Source organism: Eurosta solidaginis, chromosome 4, assembly GCF_040869045.1.
Source record: "Eurosta solidaginis isolate ZX-2024a chromosome 4, ASM4086904v1, whole genome shotgun sequence".
NCBI lineage: Eukaryota > Metazoa > Arthropoda > Insecta > Diptera > Tephritidae > Eurosta > Eurosta solidaginis.
Window position 1 is genome coordinate 32,471,038 of NC_090322.1, and position 21,655 is coordinate 32,492,692.

General features: G+C 38.2%; 1 protein-coding gene across 22 annotated transcripts in view; it reads left to right on the plus strand.

The window, feature by feature from the left end:
- The window catches only part of raskol (Ras GTPase-activating protein raskol), a 536,164-nt gene extending 515,153 nt beyond the window's left edge, over positions 1–21,011 (plus strand). For all 22 annotated transcript variants that reach the window (XM_067781161.1, XM_067781168.1, XM_067781160.1 and 19 more), the window contains 6 exons: positions 5,737–5,857; positions 12,716–12,843; positions 12,907–14,097; positions 14,166–16,550; positions 16,612–16,957; positions 17,029–21,011. In XM_067781161.1, the coding sequence (XP_067637262.1) occupies positions 5,737–5,857; positions 12,716–12,843; positions 12,907–14,097; positions 14,166–16,550; positions 16,612–16,957; positions 17,029–17,275 (4,418 nt within the window). In that variant the 3' untranslated portion in view covers positions 17,276–21,011. The remainder of the gene's footprint in view (positions 1–5,736; positions 5,858–12,715; positions 12,844–12,906; positions 14,098–14,165; positions 16,551–16,611; positions 16,958–17,028) is intronic.
- The last annotated feature ends 644 nt before the right edge of the window (positions 21,012–21,655 follow it).

Below are 21,655 nucleotides of genomic sequence, written 5' to 3' on the forward strand. Positions count from 1 at the left end.
TCTTGCTTGTCGACCAATTGGGCTTACATATATGAAAAAATATTACACATGATATTTCAAGATCGTGGTCCAGTAACAGCGTAAACCCCGACATACGTAATGTATGTCATGCATGCTATATACCCCACATTACAAAAATCAGCTTTTCAATTGTAATGTGAAACCAAGGACTCTAAAGGCATTATCCCTGTATCCCAACCCTTTTGAAACTGCAAGCTTCTTCGTCGTCTTTGCCGGATATTGATCTGGTAGACTCCGGAAAAAAGTGTCATGAAGGTACTAGCCCAACCATCGCAGGCAAGATTTGATGTGACCACGTTGCTCCGTCTAGGTCATCGACCTCCTTCTGTCGTGAGAAGCTTGGGGTCGCCGGAGCTTCGCCTACTAAATAAGCAGGTTTCGCCACTGGTAGCTGAAGTTGGCAGTTGGGTTGGTTGAACGTTTCCTTTGACTCCCATTAGAGGACTTTGATAACAAATTGTGCTTGACTAATAACTTATTTTGAAGTTAACGAATTCTGATCTATATATAGTTAATATTACAATCTGTTGTTGGAACTACTGAGACACATATTTATTTTATTTTATAGGTTCCGGCAATGCTTTAAGAACTCATTTGGAGGCAGTTGGATGAAACTGCGAATTTGTATTTTTCTCTGATATGATTAAGTCTTCTATGAAAGACAAACCTGAAAATGAATGGTTTCCATGAATGATTATTCTCCATAGAAAATGAGGCAATTCTAATATTGATTGCTGTGTGAAGTATTACGTTATATCGGCTGCCGTTTCGAAAACTATTTGTCTCAGCAAACTTTCAAAAAACGGCTTATCAAATAAAATTTGTTTCAATATCACACTATTTCAGAATGTGTTTCAAAACCACTCTATCTGAACATAATTTTTTACGTTGTGGCGTTAGATAGGTCATTTATGAGAATATTCTTAGGTAGGACATTTCGTAACCGAATTCTGAGATGGTGCGTTTTCCAAGCAAACACTGAGATATGACCTTTGGTCCCATACGCACTCCATTTATCGTACCCCAACAGCATTATAGTGTAACCAACAAACAAAAATTTTGCAGGAGAAGGTGTTTAAAGTGCTACAAAATAGTTCCAAGTGGCATAAATCCAAGAAAAAGTTGACTACAGATGAGATAATCCCAACTTTTTTTTATTTTTTCCCTTGAAAACATTGGTTGTCACCTTTAAAAGCTTCTCCTGGAAGTCAGGAAAATTAGACATACATAGCTGCTAAAATTTAGTTTGTTTTTTATGAAGATATTTTTTAAATAATTCAAAATAGTTCCGAATGAAGGTCACCGTATTTGTCTCAAGCAAGCGCTTTGAATCCTTAACCATTATGCGTTATAAGAGAGTTTTAGCGTAAAGTCAAAAGATTCTAAGCTAGAGCTGAACGTATATGTCTTATACAGTATAAGTTATAGTCGCAAATCCTCTAGCATTAAAGGCAAGGCAAATTTAATATAAGGCGGTATGATCGCGTCAGCTGAAAGCTTCCTCTTGATATTTTTCACGCAACGCCTTGGTACAAAAGAATGTCAGTAAAACAAAATCGACGCAAATTTCCTTTGCAGTTGAAAGTTTGCTGTACGGCGAATTGGCCTTGCACTCACCATGTATAGACTCACATTGAAGCAAGACAAATCCAGTACCAGGTGTTGTTATCCCAACAGCTGATTGCTGCTGCTTGATTATTTTCCATACAACATCTTGTACTTCAACCTGTCAGTTAATAGGAATAAGTGAACATTTTCTTTTGACTTGACATTCTTGGTTGAATTCGCTTTGCCACCACCTGGTATGGGTTCGCCTTGCCTTGAAGATGTCAGTTAAGCGAAATCAATACTAACCTTGTACCAAGGCGAATTGCAATGTTAATTCAACCAATTCGCCGTGCGGAAGAATTTCCAGTCTAAAGAAAATTTCATTGATTTCGATTAACTGACATATTAAAGTACAAGGCATAGTATGGAAAATAATCAAGAAGAAGCAGTTAGCTGTTGGGATAACAACACCTGGTACTGAATTTGCCTTGGCTTGTATATATTAAAAGCGAATTTGATTTGGACACAAACTGATTTTTGCTGTAAGCTATCTGAAGGATCATTTTCGTTTCGTTACATCAAAAAGGATATAATGTATAATCCTTGAACTTTTTTTGTAAAAGCTCTCAAGCTCTCACCACTTGCAGCATCTGAGTCATTTATGCATTCTTCATACTTACTTCGCCTTTTTCCAGTCGCTTTTATTACTAGCATAATTATAGTTATTAAAGCGGTTGTGGTTATTAAAAGGGCATTATTATGCAAACTTTTTTGTGCTTCATTTTGGCATTCCAGAAAATGTCTAAAAGTAGAGACCATACTTTAATGTATAAGTTAATATCACGTGCCCTCAAAAAGTACTTTTAAGTTACTTCAACCATAAGCGATGTGGCGTTAATATACCCAATATACTTCTACATTGGCGTATCTGAGTTGTTGTTTGTAAAAAGGATTTAAGCCTCGCATTGAAATTTTAATTTCTCCTCTTCAAAGTTCACTTATTTCCCAGCATAACCAAAAAAATGTAAACACACTTGCGCCATTTCGTGAGCAAGCGCTGTTGTAGATGTATGTGTGGGACCTTAAAGACGTAGTCCACCAAGCTGTGTTTACCATACAATCTGTGGTTAAAAGTCTTCGTGTTCAACTTGCTTGACCAGCCTGCGCTTCAGATATTGTTGATATAGCCATTGTCCAGTGCTATTGCAATAAATTCTTTGCTGTCTAGTGTCTACATGCAAAATCTGTTTATTTTTCCATGGAATGTGTTTTATGTATGTATGTATGTAAATAATTTTTTAGCGTTAAATATAATTTTTAATTTTTGCATTTATTTTTGTCTTTATTTGCATTGTGCCAAGAAAATCGCATGCGAGTTTATTTTCAACGAATCGTCTGCATGCTTAATTGCAGGAATATTAATTTTACTGTGAGGGCTGTATGAGGCCACAAAATCGGTGGACAGGGGCACGCCGCAGGATGGGGTATTATCACCACTGCTGTGGACAATGGCTATCAACCAACTGCTCAGGCTGTTCAAAGATGGGCCCGGCAAAGTTACGGCGTACGCCGACGACATGCGGTTGTTGTAAGTGAAAAGTGTCTTCCAACGATACGCACTTTGATGGAACGGGCACTTCGTGATATACATGCCTGGGCATCTAATGTCGGGTTGATCCGACATTTTGTTCACTAAAAAGTATAAGATCCCAAATTGGACTACGCCTAAGCTTGAAGGGGTGGGAAACCTTTGTACAAAATATCGTGGAATCATTATAGACAGTAAATTGTCGTGGAAGCTCAATGTGGAGAAGAGAGTGAAAAAGGTCTTGACGGCACACTATGCATGTAAAAGTACACTGAGGCAGTGCACGGACTTTACCAACTTTTTAGCCCATTTTTATTTTCTACCACTTCTACCACCAAAGCCCAAAAATCTACCAACATTTCAATATATTCGCATTGCCAAATAACATTAAGAGATGACACTAACCAAACTAACATGTTTTGAAAAATTTGTGCACAAATTCAAACAAAAAATAATTTGTTTATTAAATAAATGTAGTAAATGAGTTTGCAAATAATTTCCTGTGCTATCTTCATCAGTTTTTGTGAATAATTTTGAGCGAAAATAAAAAAAGTTTTTAGTAAACAATAACATGCCGAAGTCGGTATTTTGTGGCAGTGTTTGGTACATTGGAAAATTGTTGTTGTAATTAGACGTTTCGGTAAAATTTCGTCAGTATGTCAAGCTCGAAATTAGATCTTACGATTTCTCGGACATGTTCCAGAAGAGATTTCTCGCGAGATTCTCCAATCTCGAATTACTCGTAAGGCTAGCGAGATTCCCGAATATCGAATTACTCGTAAGGCTCGCGAGCTTCTGGACATTCAACTTAATCGATTCATTGGCTGTTATAGAGCTTTCAATTTCTTCTGGAGCACAAGCCAAAATGTCCGCAAAACCAAAAGTAAAACACCCCGAAATGTATAGAATATTGCCAATGCAGCGACTGAATTGAAAGTCGAGAAGATCGCGAGTATTACGAGTAATTCGAGATTCGAGAATCTCGCGAACCTTACGAGTAATTCGAGATTGTCGCGAGAAGCCGTGTTCTTGATGTCGTTGGATAATAAAATATTGTGAACAAAATTATATGTATAATAAATATGCTTTGAGTTAAATGTCATTGAAGCAATATAATCATCAAAAAAGTCACAAGTAAAAAACCAAGTGTATAAATACCAGGCATGCTTAACCAACGAAACGATATCATTTCGTTACGATAATCAACGTTAATAAACGAAACGAAATGACTTCGTTTCGTTTATTAACGTTAAGATCGTCAAATTAACGAAATGATTTCGTTTCGTTTTCTGCCATATCAAAACGAAATCAAATCGTTTATGTTGATTATTAATTTCAAACTATGCTGGCAAAGCTGATTAATGGCGGAGTCATTAAAGGTGAAAGCATTATCCAAGCTGATTGCAACTTTTCTCATGAATTTTGACAGTACGAACATTTCTCAGAGTATTTTTGACATTACCACCAACGAATTACACAAACAAATTACATAGAGTTTGTGTGTGTATGTGCGCTCGTTGTTGCCACCTTACGGCTTCACCATGTCTATAGCATTGCCAGCACAATTCAAACATAAAGTATCACGTTTCTGTTAACGTTTTTAACGCTAACGAAAGCTTTTCGTTTCGGTTAAAAACGAGATACAATTTATCTTGATAATTTCTTTATCGATAATATTTCGAAGTGTTTCAACGGAAACGGTGGAAATTTTTTGATAAACGATTAGCTTAACGTTAAGGTGCATCCCTGATAAATACTGTCCATACAGCGATTAAGTTAGAATGTCGAGAAGCTCACGAGATTTACGAGTACTTCGAGACACGAGAATCTCGCGAGAAGTTGAGTTCTCGATTTCTCTGGTCTCGAAAATATCGCTTGTGTTCGAGAAGAAATCGTAAGCTCTACTCAAAATACAGGAAAAAAAGCAAGTATCATATAGGCATGAGCTATGTATATACAAATTTACATGTATTTTCTTGTTTTGTTTACATGTTTTTTTAAATTGTTATTTCCGTGAAATGTGCTTTATTTGTTTTACAATAAATTATGAATTGTTTTGTACAAATATAAACTGTAGCTATTGTTTACTGGGAAAAAATCTACCAACTTCTACAACTATTTTAATTTTTCGTCTACCAACATTCTCTTTTTAAAAGTCCGTGCACTGCACTGAGGTGTGCGTTAGGTCTATTGTCCTCTCTCTCTCTGTCATTGGGTATTTACAGCGATTGTAACGCCTTTCCAATGCTATGGAGTCCTTGTTTTTTGGACAGCCACACAAAAAAACAACTATCTCAAAAAATTTATGTTTTGTTTGTTTTTAATGATGTGTTCAATTTATACTTATTATTAAGAATTCATGAGCTTAACACCGGCTTAACAATTTTCTGGTAACATTATGGGCTCGTTAAGTCTGTGTGACGTCCTCATGTACCAACCAGTTCGACCTAACCTAACCTAAATACACACAAAGTAATAAAAAACAATTTAAATTTAGCTACATTAGATAAGTCTTAAATAATAATTCAATAGACTTTTACCAAAAACATATTTAATTTTCTTTCTTTACTATTTTACAGACACCTCCTACGAAAAGGCTTGTAGGCGTGGCTCCGCACCAGCGACACCCATATTGGGTCAAAAACAACAGCAACAGGAGCATAATACAACATCAAGATTTACGAACTTCTTTTCAAAACGGTGAGTAGAACAATTTTTAGAATTCCATCCTCTCACCTGCTACTTATCCTCTATGCCTAGTAGAAACTGCTTATCAGATTTAGAGAAATCTTAAAGTATGCGCTGTCATAAGGCCTTGCAGGCTTATGCAAAACTTATTTATAAACCAATATTTGCTTGAAGGGTAGGATAGATTTTACGAGAAGATTTGCGAAACACGAAATTCCCGACACCTACAGATTCCCGACTAGGACTTCGTGGCCCCATGTGTTCAAATATTTACAAGCTGATCATTGCATACTAAGTTTTAACTATTGTGGTATATTGGAAGGAGTTTCTGTCATTGCTTATCAAATTTGGTTGGAAAACACATCGGATACGGTGTAAAGCTATTACTAAATTCTACACTGTCATTTTTCGACCTGAGAAGAACAGACCATCATCATCAGAGATTTTGGCTGTTATATAACAAGTCACACAAGCTATATATCCCTGATTCACGATAACTGTCGCAAATTGAGAGCACTAAAGGAGATCGAATCAACCTCCAACCTGCCCCTCCCAACTAAGTCGAGGTCCTCCCTTCCTCTGCGGTGTCGATTGAAATACTTTCTTGGCCGGTGCATCTTCGTACATTCGCGTAACATAACCTAGCCAGCGAAGCCTTTGAGATTTGATTCGCTGCAATATCTTCATGTTTTTTTTTTGTTGTTGTAGTGACAAGCGTAAAGCTCATACAACTTATCATTATACATCCTTCGATACTCATCGTTGGTATCACCGACAGGACATCCAGCGGGTTAGGGGGTTAGAATGCACCCGCGGTAGGTATGCCTATTGTAAGAGGCGACTAAAATACCCAAATGAATCAAGGAGTCAATTTTCAACCTCACCTACCCATGGCGAATCCTGTTTCTTTAGCATCCGAGGCGCTGGCGCCCCGAAGTTCCTCTGGGCGGAATAGCCTAGAAGGTTCAATGTGGTCTTATTAAATCGTTCCCAAGTTGGTTGAGCTTGTACCTTAATGGTGCTTGTTATTGGAAAGTACCGGATCTATGTGTATCCGGATAAGGATCATTAACATCGATAAAACTCCCAAAAACCTTCGGGGAGTGTCTTTATCGCTACAACAACAACATCACGGAAAGATCCGGAGAACTTTTCTCTCCAACACTGCAAGAGCCATCTCATCTTCCCTCGATACCGTCCATGATTCCAAGCCAGGTATGATGAGCGACTGTAGGTAGAGCTTTTTTTTTTGTTCGTCGAGAGAGGACTTTACTCTTCAATTACCTACTCTGTCCAAAGTAGAATCTGCGGAAATACTTTAATCAGTCGAAGTTATTTAACTAATCAAACGATGCAAAGCAATCACCAAACTGTCAATCAATGTCACAAACACTCCAAATGACAATTGACATGACAACTGACAATTGTATGCCAACAGACTGTATTAATCGTAACAATGACTTGGAGAGTGCTATTAGAAATATGTTATGCAAGAGCGAGGAAAAGTTAGAGATTGTAACCATGAACCAAAAAAAGTTTGATTGGAAAACTTGGCAAGCAAAGTGCCAGTAAATGTTTGCACTAAAGTCAAGAGGAAGTGCAGTGTACACTTAAAGTAGAGCACTTTACACCCTAAAAACTGGGCGTTAGCACGTACTAAGCTCACATAGTTGAGTCAGTTCAGTGACTTCATCCGGTTGTGTGGCATGAATTGAAAATTGGCACTGTTTGTATGTGCAAAATTTTACAACACTTGCATGCCACTGCATCTCCGGTGTCTTAAAATTCAATGTCTGTCCATCACTAACGACGCAGCCATGACAACCGTTTGCTTTGTTCTATCGTTGCAATCGTCGTTATTCATTGCGGTTCGTAACCATTGTTTGTTGAAATATAAAATTTGCTGTCATCAGTCCAACTGTTTGTTTTGGCGGTTATTTCTTTTGACATTTTTATGGCGCTCAAGTGTAAAATCGACAACAATAGCAAACACAGAATTTGCATATGTGTCCTGTCTATGTGCCTTAACTTTATCGTTGGAGTGTGGTGTTAAAATAACTGGTGCACATATTCAAATATAAAACGCTCAAACGTTTGCGCCTATTTATATTCAGCAAACTTGCTACAAATGTTGGCAGCAATAACTTTTGACTGCTGGCATCAATAACATATGCTATGCACATTGTAGGGTGTTTCCTTGAGAGGTGTTAAACAAAACATTTTTTAATCCGGGTTTCTAACCCTTTTAAAAATGCAGCCTTAGAATTTTGACAGGCATAGTCACAGGTCACTGCAGGCTAAAGAGCCACATGCACAAACTAAGTATATCGTCTAGTAGCCTCTGTCGGTTCTGTGATCGCGAAGATGAGACTGCAGAACACATGGTGATGGAATGCGATGCAGTCTCGAGAAGAAGACATAGGATCCTAGGATCGCCCAAATTAGAAATTTGTCACATACACTCTTTGAACCCGAGAACCATTCTGGATTTTCTCAGGCAACTCGGTTTGGACGAGGTGCTGTGAGGAGAATGAGACCAATAGGTCGCAGCGCTTAACCTCACAACATATTGTGACGAATATTAGTATCACTAAGTGATACTCACATCACTACGCAGTTATTAAATAAAGGCACAACAACAATAAAGCAAGCTGCCACTCTTGGTACCTAAACAAATCAATCATCATTTACACATATGTATATACAAGGCACGCAGAGATACTCGCAAACACATGTAATCATCAGCCGAAGTAGTACTCACATATACACACGCATGTGGCTATGCGAGAGGCTATAAACTACAAATTCACATGCATATAGCTGGTAACCAAGTAGTAGATTCTAGAAGAAGAAACGTCTAGACATTTGGAGAAATATGCGGACAAGGCAACAGAGAGTATAAAAGCAGCACAAGCTGAGTAATCAGTAACCAGTTTGATTTAAACACTCTATTGGTTGTGAAGTTATGGGTTATAGTCTAATAAAGACCATTTTGCATTATTGAATATTGGAGTTATTTATTCAACAGTTTAGCGATTCGAACGTTAGCAGAAGGTTTGGAATAAGTGGAATTTCACTAAATTCGTTACAATATCTATTTATCTATGCCCTTTGTCAAAGTAGAGTTAACCAGACGCGTTTTCAACTTTTTTTAATAAGCTGCAAACGAGTTCAGGAAAATGGCTGAATAACATTTTATAAAAGCGTTGCCACCTGTTTGAAAAACTAATATTTTTTAATAAGCAGCTTAGGCGAATTTATAACAATATATGGGTGGGTGTCAAAGGGCGTTATCAGAAAAGTGTAAATAATACCTAATACTGCCTCTACCCTCTGTAATTGCTCCTAAAGAAGCTACCGCTGCAGAACGTTAATCCGAAACAGATCTCCGGAACCTCTTCATCACGACCAAGACTCCCATCCCTCCGGCTTTTATCCTGATATGCGCTCCGTCGCCCACTGTCGCTACGATCGTTGGCCTCACACTATTCAGTTCTTGCCTTCCTATTTTTCCCGTTGCTACCCCGGTCCGTTGTCGTCCCAGCTGTTCAGCTACTGCCGCCATCGTTCGCTGAAATGTTGCCGACTGTCGGTCATCTCACCGTTTAAATAATATCCGACGCCGTTAACCGTCAACTATTCCGCCCATCGCATACTGCTAAGCCAGGCCACCTCGCCCGTCCCTTGATACGGAAGTTGCTGCTCTTCCGAAACCTCAAGCAATGTGTGTTTGTGTATTCCAACCTAGTACATTAGTAGTGTGTTTTTATTAAGTAAGGGTTTGTGGGACCTCTATTTGACCCTGGATTAATTGAGTGCTACCTCAGCCTTCGGTAAAACACAAACAAACCTATTAGAAACCTTATGAACACTTATATACTCTTTAGTCTAGGAAGGATGGTTGTAGATATCAACGACAACCAAGTCAAGTTTGTATACTATTAGAATTGTCTAGTTAATCCGTTCCTTTTTATGAAATGAAAGAACCTTGCAAGGCTGTTGTTAACATCTGGTACACTGAGTGCCACTAACCCTTATGATTCGAAGAGTTCGGCGCCGTACCTCAGAAGTCTACTGACTTCTTTCAAGTCCTTAGCATAGCTTTAGCTCGCAAGGGAATGACCGCAGCGAGTACAATAAGTACGGATCTCGTTTTCTATCGCAATTCGTGCTTACGGGGCTGTAGGGCATAATTTCATGGAAAATCTGGACGACGGCCATCACAGTTTAAGATTAAGCTTCTCCTCTGAATTGCCTGTATGATGGAAAATCGTTGCAACATACATCAATCATCCATTCTGCTAGAAAATAAACAAAACGAATATTTGTTTACTTTGTCTTATTTATGTTTGAAATAGTTCACTGAAAAAGTTCAGCATTGTAGAGGACCTTAAAAACCTGAACTTGGAATGCTCTTTAAAGTTTTGGATTTATCTATAGCAAAATGAAATAAGCAGAACCTTAACTTCTTTTAGTTATTGTGAAAAAGAATTGACTGGCGATCTCTTCACCAACTGATCTTGAGGTTGAAACTTGTTTTGTTAAGCTCTCTGAGTGAAAGTTATAGATCGTAAACTCAGAACTTTGTGTAGAACTTTAATTAACTTGGGCTTTAATTTATGCTTTAGAATTTGGATCGCGTTACTTGGGCTAATTGACTCAATATTCATGAACCACTTAACGGCTCGTATGGTCTTAAAAAGTTCCAGTAAGACCAAGAGGCTGTTTTTAGCCTTTCCAATACCTACTTCTCAACACAGCAAAGCAGTTTGACTCATTTTCATCAACATCGATAAATTGTACTCTTAAAAATACCCTTTATATTCATATGTGGATATACACACAAACATTTTCAAACGAAAAGCTAAAGCACTCACAAGGGAGCATACAAAATGCATTACGAGCTCACATCACCCACCTGTGGGGCTATTTCTAGAGCAATAAGAGCGGCGGGAAAGCAGAAAACAACGTTTGCAAGCCAATTTCATCGCCAGCGTTGCCAATTCACAATTTACTCACTTACATATACTTAAACATAAGGCCTTGTTGGCATCGCATGCATTCTTGGCACGTGGGTACTTTTATCTGCCGCCATTGGGAATTTGACATCAGGTGTGGTTATGTTGCATGTCTAATGCATAAGACTTAAAGTTTGAACTTTTTTTACATATCGTTATACTTTTTTCACTCATACATATACATATCAGCTGTCAAAATATATTAGTAGAGTATATGTATTTTGGTTAAGTGTTTACGTTTCACTTTATGATGTGTTATTTGTCCCTTTTCAAATGTAATGATCCTTTATAGCTATGCCATCTTAAAATGTAGTTCTTAGACTGCTATTTTATATTTTCTTGTTGTTGTAACAGTAGAAATACTTCGGAAGCTTCAGAGGGGTGTAACCGATGAGGGAAGTATATAGCAGGAAATGGATAGCGAAAAGTAGATCGGCCATCGAGTTGCACTACTCTTAGTGGCATTTGCTATTCCAAAAGATAAGTATCTTCCATGAAAAGCTGCTTATTAAAAATTCATCTCTTACAGACGCCGTTCTGTGTCGGCATGTAGGTCATGCCCAGGCATTTTATATGAAAAATGTAAAAGTAATACGACAAAAATAGGAAGAGATGCACGGACTAAATCGCCTCCTTGATTTCTATATTTTAAGTCACAACGAACCGGCCTATTTCAGTATGCACTGATCCTCTACGAAGTAGGTAAACCGTAGTCTTCGCCTGTTTTGTAAGGCCAGTGGGCGAGGAGGCCTTTTAAAGAGCAATAATAGCACCCAAAAAAGCAGGCAACAACGTTGCCAAGCCAATTTCATCGCCAGCGTTGCCAATTCACAATTGACTTACTTACCTTTTAGTTAAGTATTTACTATTGTTGGCATCGCGTGCATTGTTGGCACGTTGTTACGTATGATAAAAATATGCCGCTATTGGGAATTTAACAGCAGGTGTGGTTATGTTGCATGTCTAATGCATAACACTTATGCTATTTCATTGTCTGCGAGGATGTCATTTTCTGCGCTACCCCTTCACTTACCTTCTTAGTAGCGTGTCATGGATTACCGGCATTACCTAACAATTTCTGATTGGTGTATCATGGACTTGTGAGCTACCTGTTATCCGACCACCGAGTCTCGTTGCCAACCACAGCTCCCGATACAATCATTATTGCCGACGACTGGGGGACCGATTGTCTTTATACATCTTGAACGACCAACAACCATGCCGCCCTTTAACTTCGCTTGTCTTTCCCATCCATTTTACTATCGCACTCGTATTACAGTTACTCAACTAGTAATTGTCTGAGGGCAAGAAGTGGAACCTGAACTTGCCTTTAGATTGACTGACTGAAACCTTATCTTTCGATAAATTCACCTCACACCACTATCTCCTTTGTAGCTGCACATTGCGTCGTTAAATTTCCTGTTGTGATGTCAAACGCTGTGTCTTAACAATCAAACTTTGCCTTCCTCAACTTTTCTGGAGCTCATCACTATCTTCCCGTTTCGGTAACTCCGAGATAGATACATAGGTTTGAACAACGGCGCTGGCCTATGACATAAAGCCATCTTACTCTGCTACCTCTTTTTAGACCAGACACTTTGGAAAGGTAACTGTGGTGTTCGATCTAATTAAAGTTCACTACTTATCCTTGGTGCCATACTATGGACACAATCAGTATATGTGAGGTCTTTATCGACCGGCCTGTTCAAACTATCTGTGGTGTTAAAGGTGACACGAAGGATATTCTATTTTTTGCAACCTCACGAACCCGGTTTCCCGCAAGGATTGTCCACGTTCGCAATAACATCTGTTCGTAGTCTTTACTAATTTTAATTCCTTCTTCTTTTTGCAGATCAAATCCCCTCAAACGTACAAAATCAGTTACCAAATTGGAACGCACCAAAAGAGGCTCGGGCGGCTTACGCGGCTCGCGTTCACATGAGAGTTTACTCTCCAGTCATGCAGTTATGTCTTCGATAGGTAAGTTATTTTAAATTCTTTCTTTTGCCCGCCATATTTCTCATATAACTTCTCGCTTTACAGATCTCTCTTGCACCGGCGCCGTTGGTGTCGCTCCTGTACATCAGTCGGTGCTTGGCCGTCGACATTGTTTCCAAGTGCGTGGCGGACCACGCGGTGAGCGCTACTACTCATGCGGCTCGCGCCAAGAACGTGATCTCTGGATATACTCGCTACGCAAATCTATATCGCCAAATGCCGAACACACACGACATACTGACAATTCGTTAAAAATGTGGATTTACGAAGCTAAAAATCTGCCACCAAAGAAGAAATATTTCTGCGAACTACATCTCGACAAAGCATTGTATGGGCGCACGAGCGTAAAGTTGCAAACCGACTTACTGTTCTGGGGTGAATACTTCGATTTTCCAGATGTGCCCGACATTAATGTGATCACAGTTAATGTCTTCCGCGAGGTGGAGAAGAAGAAGAAACGTGATAAACATACATTCATTGGCTCGGTGAAGATACCAATACACGAAGTGACATCACGCATATTCTCGGAAGATTGGTATCCCATACTTAGCGAGAAATCGAATGATAGCTTAAATCGCAATGGCAAGGATGTGTTGCCCACACTACGCATTAAATGCCGCTTTCAAAGCACCGATATTCTACCAATCAATGTATACGCTGATTTTCTGGAATATCTCAAACATAATTATAAGCGCGTTTGCGAGACACTCGAGCCGGTGATAGGAGTGAAAGCCAAAGAGGATATTGGACAGGCGCTTGTACTGCTGATGCATGCGCAAGGTTTAGCCGGCGCTTTTCTTACCGATGTAGTAGCTTTGGATTTGTTACGCGTTGGCGATCAACGACTCACATTCCGCGGAAATTCGTTAGCTACCAAGAGTATGGAAGCTTTTCTTAAATTGACGGGCGAGCAATATTTGCAAGATACACTCTCAGCACCAATTAACGAGATTATACAATCCGATCGCGATTGCGAAGTGGATCCAACAAAGGCGAGTGGCTCTCTGCAACGACAGCAGGCATCTTTGCGCGCCGCAGTGCGCAGCGCATGGCAATGTATCTACGAGTCGCACAAACATTTTCCGCAACAGTTGCGCTCATGTTTTGCCACATTTAGAGAACGTTTACAGCAGTTGGGACGCTTAGACATGGCGGATAATTTGATATCGGCATCTATATTTCTTCGTTTTTTGTGTCCGGCAATATTGTCTCCGAGCTTGTTTAACATTACCAATGGTAAGTCAAAAGAACGTTTTTTTATTTATCAAAATCTTTCAAATGTTCTCTCTTTTTTCTTCAAACAGAACTTCCGTCAGCGCGCGCTACACGCAATCTCACGCTCGTAGCCAAAACACTGCAAACTCTAGCGAATTTCACACGTTTTCAGGGTAAAGAGAGTTTCATGGAATTTCTCAATGATTTTCTCGAGCAAGAGGCGCCACGCATGAAGGAGTTTCTGCAACAGATCTCTACGCGCCCTGAACATGCGCCACCAGAGTCCATACTCGATTGGGCCGGCTACATCGATCAGGGCAAGCAGCTTTCCATTTTGCATACGCTGCTCAGCGAAAGCATCAACAAGCTGCCAGAGGCGCGTCAACATGAACTCGATCCTCTGCAACATATTTTAGATGAAATAAGCAAAGCCAAAGAGAGCAATAATTTCTTGCAACACATGCCACACATGTGTCCAACTTCGCACACGCCCACGGAAAATCAGGAGAATCGCAATCCTGAGGATATGTCAATGCAAGTGCAGCAGCAACATCAGCCAATACAGCATCAAGCACAGCTAGCGCAACCACAACATGCAGTCGTCACAAAACCCGTGCCAGCAGAGCGCGGCATAATGCGCGGTGTTTTGACGCCAAGCTCGTTGGAGAAGAATATTTTCCGCTATAATGATCCAACTGTAAATGGACTGCTCCAACAGCAGCAGCAGCAACAGCAACAGCAAGCGCAGGCACATGCGCATCAGCTACAGACTCAGATGTCTATGGGCAGCAATAGCGGTTTGGACAAGCGTCACTCAAATTCACAGAGCTCAATTACGGGCGGTACAGGCTACATGAGCACACAGCTACAGCACGCGCAGTCACAAAGCTCACTTGCTTCTTCTTGTATGAATGGCGGTGGTGGCAACAATCACAATTTACTCATTTCTGCTAATGTGCAACATCATTGCCCGCCTGCGCCTGCTGCAAGCGCCAACAATACCATGGAACGTTTACTTGTAGGCGGTGGTGCCGGCAATGCGCACTACTATGGCTTGATGGGCAATAGTAATGGCAATATGCCTTCGTCGCTGGCAAGCAGCAGCAATTTAAGCAGTCATAATGGTAATGATAGCGATGATATGTTGCGCGCTACCACATTACCGCGTGGCAACAATAATAACTACGATGAGCTAGCAAATGGCGAATTCATACAGATTTCGGGTTTAGATACGAATAGCGCATTTGTGCGCAAATCGCCCACGCCCCTTTTAAAAGGCAATGCAGCACTCCTGCAGCAACAACAACAGCGTCAAAAATTACACAATTCAAATGCAAGCCTCGTGCTAAATGAGCGCACACCAAGCAAACTCAATTTGGGCATACCCGATCATAGCGGAACTGGAGTGCCGCTAGCTCATAAGCTGCCCGCATACCAAAGACCGCCGGCCGCTTCAGGTACACACATGCATGGATCGCGCGATTCTAATCCACATCCAAATATGCCAATGAATCTGGAAGATCTCGATGATCTCTTTAAATATGCTGAAGAACATGCTGTGGTGGGTGAAGTTGTTTCCGTCAACAGCGCACAAGCATCGCAAATGAGCGCGCAGCAGCAGCAACAAAAGAATGCGCGCGAACAGCTCTCCGCAAAAAACAGTCATTGCTCTTCGGGTTATCAAAGCATTGCAACAAATCCGCCGTCACAATCGTCGAGCCCCATCGGGCAACAACAGCAGCAACAGAAAAATAGCGGTAACACACCACTGGCTTTCAAAAATCCCACATACCAGCTGCAGCAGCAACAACACCAATCTGGTGGAAGCAGCACGCCGGCGCATCATCATCATCACCATCATCATCATCAGCGCGTCAACTATAGCAGCGGCTTTCATAGCGGCGCCGGTCAACAACAAACCGCGCATCAGCAACTTTTTGGCGCAGGCGCCGCACAGCGCACCAAACCACAAGGCGGCGGTTTAGTAGCTGCACGCGCAGCGCTCTTGAACAATGGCGGTACGCTAACACCGTCCTCCTCTGATGAGCGTCTATCCAATGATAATTTCCATGCATATGGCGGCAATACAAAGCTAATGAAATCACCATCGCATGGACATATAGAGGCGCAGCGTTCGCTTAGCGGCGGCAGTAGCTCATCTTCTTCAGGCGCTAATATCGGTATAGGTCCCAACTCAATACAATCTGCAGCAAGTGGCGCGCGCATGCCGCGTACTAATCCACAATTCAAACGCGAAGACATTTATGCACCTTTGAATGGTAGCAGCAGCGGTAGCTATATGCCGGCAGCTGTGGCGGCGTCCAACGCGGCTAGTGGGCTTTTTAGCAATGGTGGATTTGGCAAGTCAGGTGTTGCATTGGGACATAGTGCCGCGAATGTGGGTGGACGCTATCAAAGGCGTTTGAGTTTGGATTCAGCGCGCACGCTATCGGACAGCTCAACAGACACCGAAGGTAAATAAGCGAACAATTTTTCATTTCATTTTTAATTATTATAATAATTTTTTGTCAACAGGCCACTGCGCGCCCCATGAAGGTAAACGCCGTCGGCAGCCGCGCGCACACACCAACTCCAACAATCATCAGCAACTTATTGTAGCAGCTGGCGGTAGCAGCACAGGTGGTAGCGCTGGTAGCGCCAATAGTGGCAGTTTTGATCAAAATGGCGAAATTCAATTGCTACAGGAGACGCTTGATACTCTGCGTCATACACTTGATCGCGACGAAGCAGAGCTGCGTGACTCTAGTGATGAGCTATTTGCGCTCAATAGACTTAATAGCGCAAATGGTGGTAGCGGCGGTAGCGGTATAAGCAATTTGAGCATGCAATCGGAATCGACAATGCGCAGTATTATCGATAGGTGAGTGACGCGCGCGTGTTAATTAAAGTTATGAAACTAATGCAGCTTTCCTTTTTCTGTTTAAATACCAGGCTCATCACAATGGAGGAAGAGCTGCGCCGCGAGCAACTAAAAATGTCATTAGCGCTATCGCACAAACAGCGCGTCATCGAGGAGCAAGGTCAACAAATTGCTGCCCTTGATGCAGCCAATAGTCGTTTGCTCAGCGCGCTTACCGCATTACGGCAACGCTATGAAACGCAACAACAGCAGCAACAACAAGCAAATTTGGCAGGTGCAAGCGCGCAGCAGCAACAACAACAGCAGCAGGCGCAGTAAGGAAATAAGAGACGCGTGTGAAATATGGAAGCGCGCGAAATTATGCACGTTGAGTGCAGTTAAAAGGGGTGTTAAGAGAGGGTTAAAAAACTAATTTTTAATGAATTTATTAAATTATTGTATTTTCACGTTAGCGCATAGGAGCAAAGTAGTTGGCGTCGCATCGTTCAAGCGGCAGCAAAACATAAGAACATACATATAAAAATAAAAATGACACAGTGAGCAAATAAGCATTTTCGAAGTTTAAAAAGTAGAGAAAATTGAAAAACAGCATTTTTCAAAGCAAACAAGCTTTCAATACATACACGCGTTGGGTGTAAGGCAGATTATAGAAATTAAAAAAGCTTAAATTTTAATATTTTAAGTAATTTTTAAGTTAAGTTTCCTTTTAAAAGTTTTTAAATCTTAATTTTTTAACATTTAAAATTTTTAATTTTTTTTTTTGTAATTGTAATAATTTTTTACAAGTTAGTACTTTTTTTTAATTTTAGTATTTTTTTTTAATTATAAGTGTTTAAATAAATTTGTATGAAATATTTGTTTGTATAAACAACTGCCAGCATGGAATGTTGATTTGTATTTATTTTAAACCAAAAAAAAAGCATAACAACCAAATTTGCTTTTTAACTTGCATGTATTGAAATTAATTCTTAAACCAAAAACAAAGAAGTAAGATTTAAAAAAGCAAACATTGCTTACACAAGCACGTTTTATGAAGCATTTTAAACAATTTTAAGCGCTATAACAATGTTTAATACATTTTTTTTTTTACTTTTAATTTATTTTGTGCTTTGAAAAATGTTTTTGCTACGCAGTATGACCCACAAACACATGTATTATATGTTTTTTAAGATATTTTGCTATAAACAGCGAAAATGCTGTCTTGTATAAATGTAGTGGTGGCTGTTGAGTTATCGATCTATAAATTCTAAATATCTTTTTATGCAATTCTTAATTTTAAGTGCAGTTGGCCGGGAATTTCTTAACAGCCCGTTTGTATGTTGAGCATATATACGCCTGTGTGCACAAAAATAGCATAATTGTTCATTATAGAAAATCTTTATTAATTGGTGTAACGAAAACGTTTTCGAAACAGTTTTATCGTTTCGAGCACTTTTTGAAAATCTTTCATAAGTTTCATAACTTTTTTTTAGAATTTTAGAAATTATACTTTTTAGTACAATCAACTCTAGAAATATTTTCGAAAAAATTCGAAAATCTTATAATTTTCAAAATGTAAAAGAAAATTTTCAGAAAGATTTTAAATTTGTTGTTCTTTCGTCCAATCATTTTCAAACACATTTTTGAAAAAATTTTAGAATTAGAGAAATTTTAGAAAATTTCATCAACGATTTTATTTATTGCTATTTTTTTCCAAAGTTTTAGAAACGTGTTTAATGAAACCTGGTCAATCCATTTCGAAAAAATAATTTCATCGTTCGCGAAGTTTTTGAAAATCTTCATAAAAGCGTCATAATTTATTTTTTAGAATTGTCCAAATTATGCAGGTTTTTAGTCCAATCAACTCTACAAACATTTTCGAAAAATTCGAAAATGCGATACATTTTCAAAATGTATACAGAATTTGCAGATATATTCTTTGTTAGTTTCATAGTCCAATCCATTTTAAAACCATTTTTAATAAAATTTTAAATTTTGAGAAGTTTTTTAATATCTTCGTGACAATTCCAAATTCTAAACCAGTAGTTTTTCTTTGATTTGTTTCTGTTCATCTTTGGAAAAACATAAATAAGTTGTTTAATTTATTTCGAATTACAAAAGATTTTCGAAAAAACTCGTAAGTTTGGGAATTTTTTAAAATCTTCATGAAAATTTCATAAGTTTCTTTTAGTTTAGAATGTAAGACACTATTTTAGTATGCAGCTTTTTTGGCTAATCAGCTCTGAAAGTAGTTTCGAAAAACATTTTAGAAAAAATTGCAAAGTTAGAAATTTTCTAGAAACATGAAAGTTACGAAATGTACACTTGGAAATGTTTTAAAATTGTAGTTATGTAGGTCAATTTCAAAAACATTTTTGAAAAAAATCTAAAATTGAAGAAATTCTCTAGAAACGTAATTAAAACTACGAAATGGTTGCTTAGAAATTTTCTGAGTGTGTAGTGATGGAGTCTCATACATTTTGAAAAGATTCAAAAATTAAAGAATTTTTCTTTATACACCGTCAGAATTTCGAAATGTATACTAAGAAATGTTCTGAGCGTGTGGTTATGTAGTTCAATAAATTTTATAAACATTTTCGAGAAACGGTTAATCATTTAAGAAATGTTAGAAAATATTGGTTAAAAGTGTAAATTGTATGCCTAAAGTTTTGAGAAGCATCTTTAGTATGTCCACACGATTTTAGTCTTACATGCTATATTTTTCGAAAATTCTAAGTATAAATTTGTAAACTTTCATGTAATTTTGAAAAATTAAATCATCGAATTTTTGAACTTTATCGAAAACATTTTGGTAATTGGTGGTAGTTTGTTATACAATTTATTAAGGCTTTTTCTTCGGTTTTAACTTTGTTTTACATATCAATAAATTTCAAGGAGTTTGAAAAAACGTTTTCTATAATTACCGAAATTGATATAAGTCTTGATGAAGGTTAACATTTTTCAGAAACGTGCTAGATTTGTTTTTTATAGTCCAATCAGTTTGGTTCTAGCAATTAAAAGTTCAAAGCCTCTAATATTTTCTATACACACTTTATATGAAAGAAATACGCTTTGGAAGCCAAAAGTTTCAAAAATTAGCGGAAATTTTTACCTGCTTCAAACTTACATTTTTTGAGACTAAAACTCATTTTAGAACAAAGTACATACTTGGAAGGTTACTAAAAACTCTGAGCATACATTTTCGAAATTTAATGGAAATTTTCAAAAATGCTTAAATTTTCGAAAACATTTTTTAAATTGATTTAAATGCATTCATGTTATTTCTAAATTTAAAACAAAATTGTGAAAATGGTTTTCGTTCATCAATACTAATAATTATCACAGTAATTTGTGCACACAGTTGTACGTACAGGGTGGTGCTTCAACTGAATTATTTGTTTTCAAAAATGTTAAACAACTTAATTTGTTGCTGTGCATTAAAATATTATTCATACAGTCTTAACAACTAGCAAATTTTATTAATACGTAGCTCTGTCTGACTTCAATAAAAAACGTAATTTCGTTAAATTGTTATCAGCTCTGCACTGTTGCTCAAAAAAAAATAAATAAAACAGCAAAAACTGTCACGAAATCAAGTTCAGCTCTGAAGTGACTAATCTATATTGCTCTCTCAGGATTGATTTTTACATGAACTATGTAGCACGGTGCTCTAACCTTTCTGTGCCGCCAAAGATCGTTGAACTGAATGTCTTGAATTCCAATTTCTAAAAAAAGAAATTACTATCATTCACCTGCAACACGCTGTATTGCTCTAAAGGTTATTTCTATCACTATTTTTATATCTGAAAAGTTTACCACCCTGTGCCCGCTAATTTCAATTTTAAATATTCCTAATTTTAATCATCTTACGCTATTTCTATTTTAAAATATGAATTGAAAATTTGTATATATAACATTTTTTTAATCTAAATTACTGTTTAATATATTTAATTTTATTTTATTTGTTATATGTATTTAAGCGCAAAGTTTTAAGTATTGATACTTTAATGAAAGTTGTGAATGGAAAATTAAATAAATTTAATAATTGATAATAAAAATTATATATACACAAAAATTGGAAAATGTATTATCATTTTTTATCACGCACCTTGAACTAAGTAAGGCGTCCTACACTACGAATGTTAGCCGACTGTTGGAAAACACAATTCTAGGACTTTGCGATCTTTGGTTAAACGAGCGATGTTAGCAAAAAGTGGAGTCAAAGCACTGCACCCTGAATGCCATGGGATGTCTGCAATCTTTTCAATGGCAAGGTGTAACCAACCCTGAAAGTAGTTTAATACTGTTTTCACACAGACGGCTTATTAAATAATAAAGGCAGTTTTCTACATTAAGACGCTTATTGAGCTCAATCTTCCCTACAAAATTCGAATCTATAATTATTTCATTAGTAGCTAATCGAATGCCTAATGAAATCAAAAGCACAATGCAACTCTGTTGGCAGCGTTCCGCTTCCTAGTTTTTGGTGTGTTCAGTGCTCAAAAATGTCATTTGTCAAAGTAAATGTCATTGTCTGCATGGCGGAACGATACAAGGTGGCCGCATCGAACAGCTGATTATAACCTTTTTTTATTTGATTTGATACATCAACTTCCGGCGCAGTACGATTTTGACATTTGTCCATCGAATTTACAAAAACAAAGTACATGGAATTCTTATTTATGTATGTAGTTATGTCCCCATGCTGCCACCTTGTAT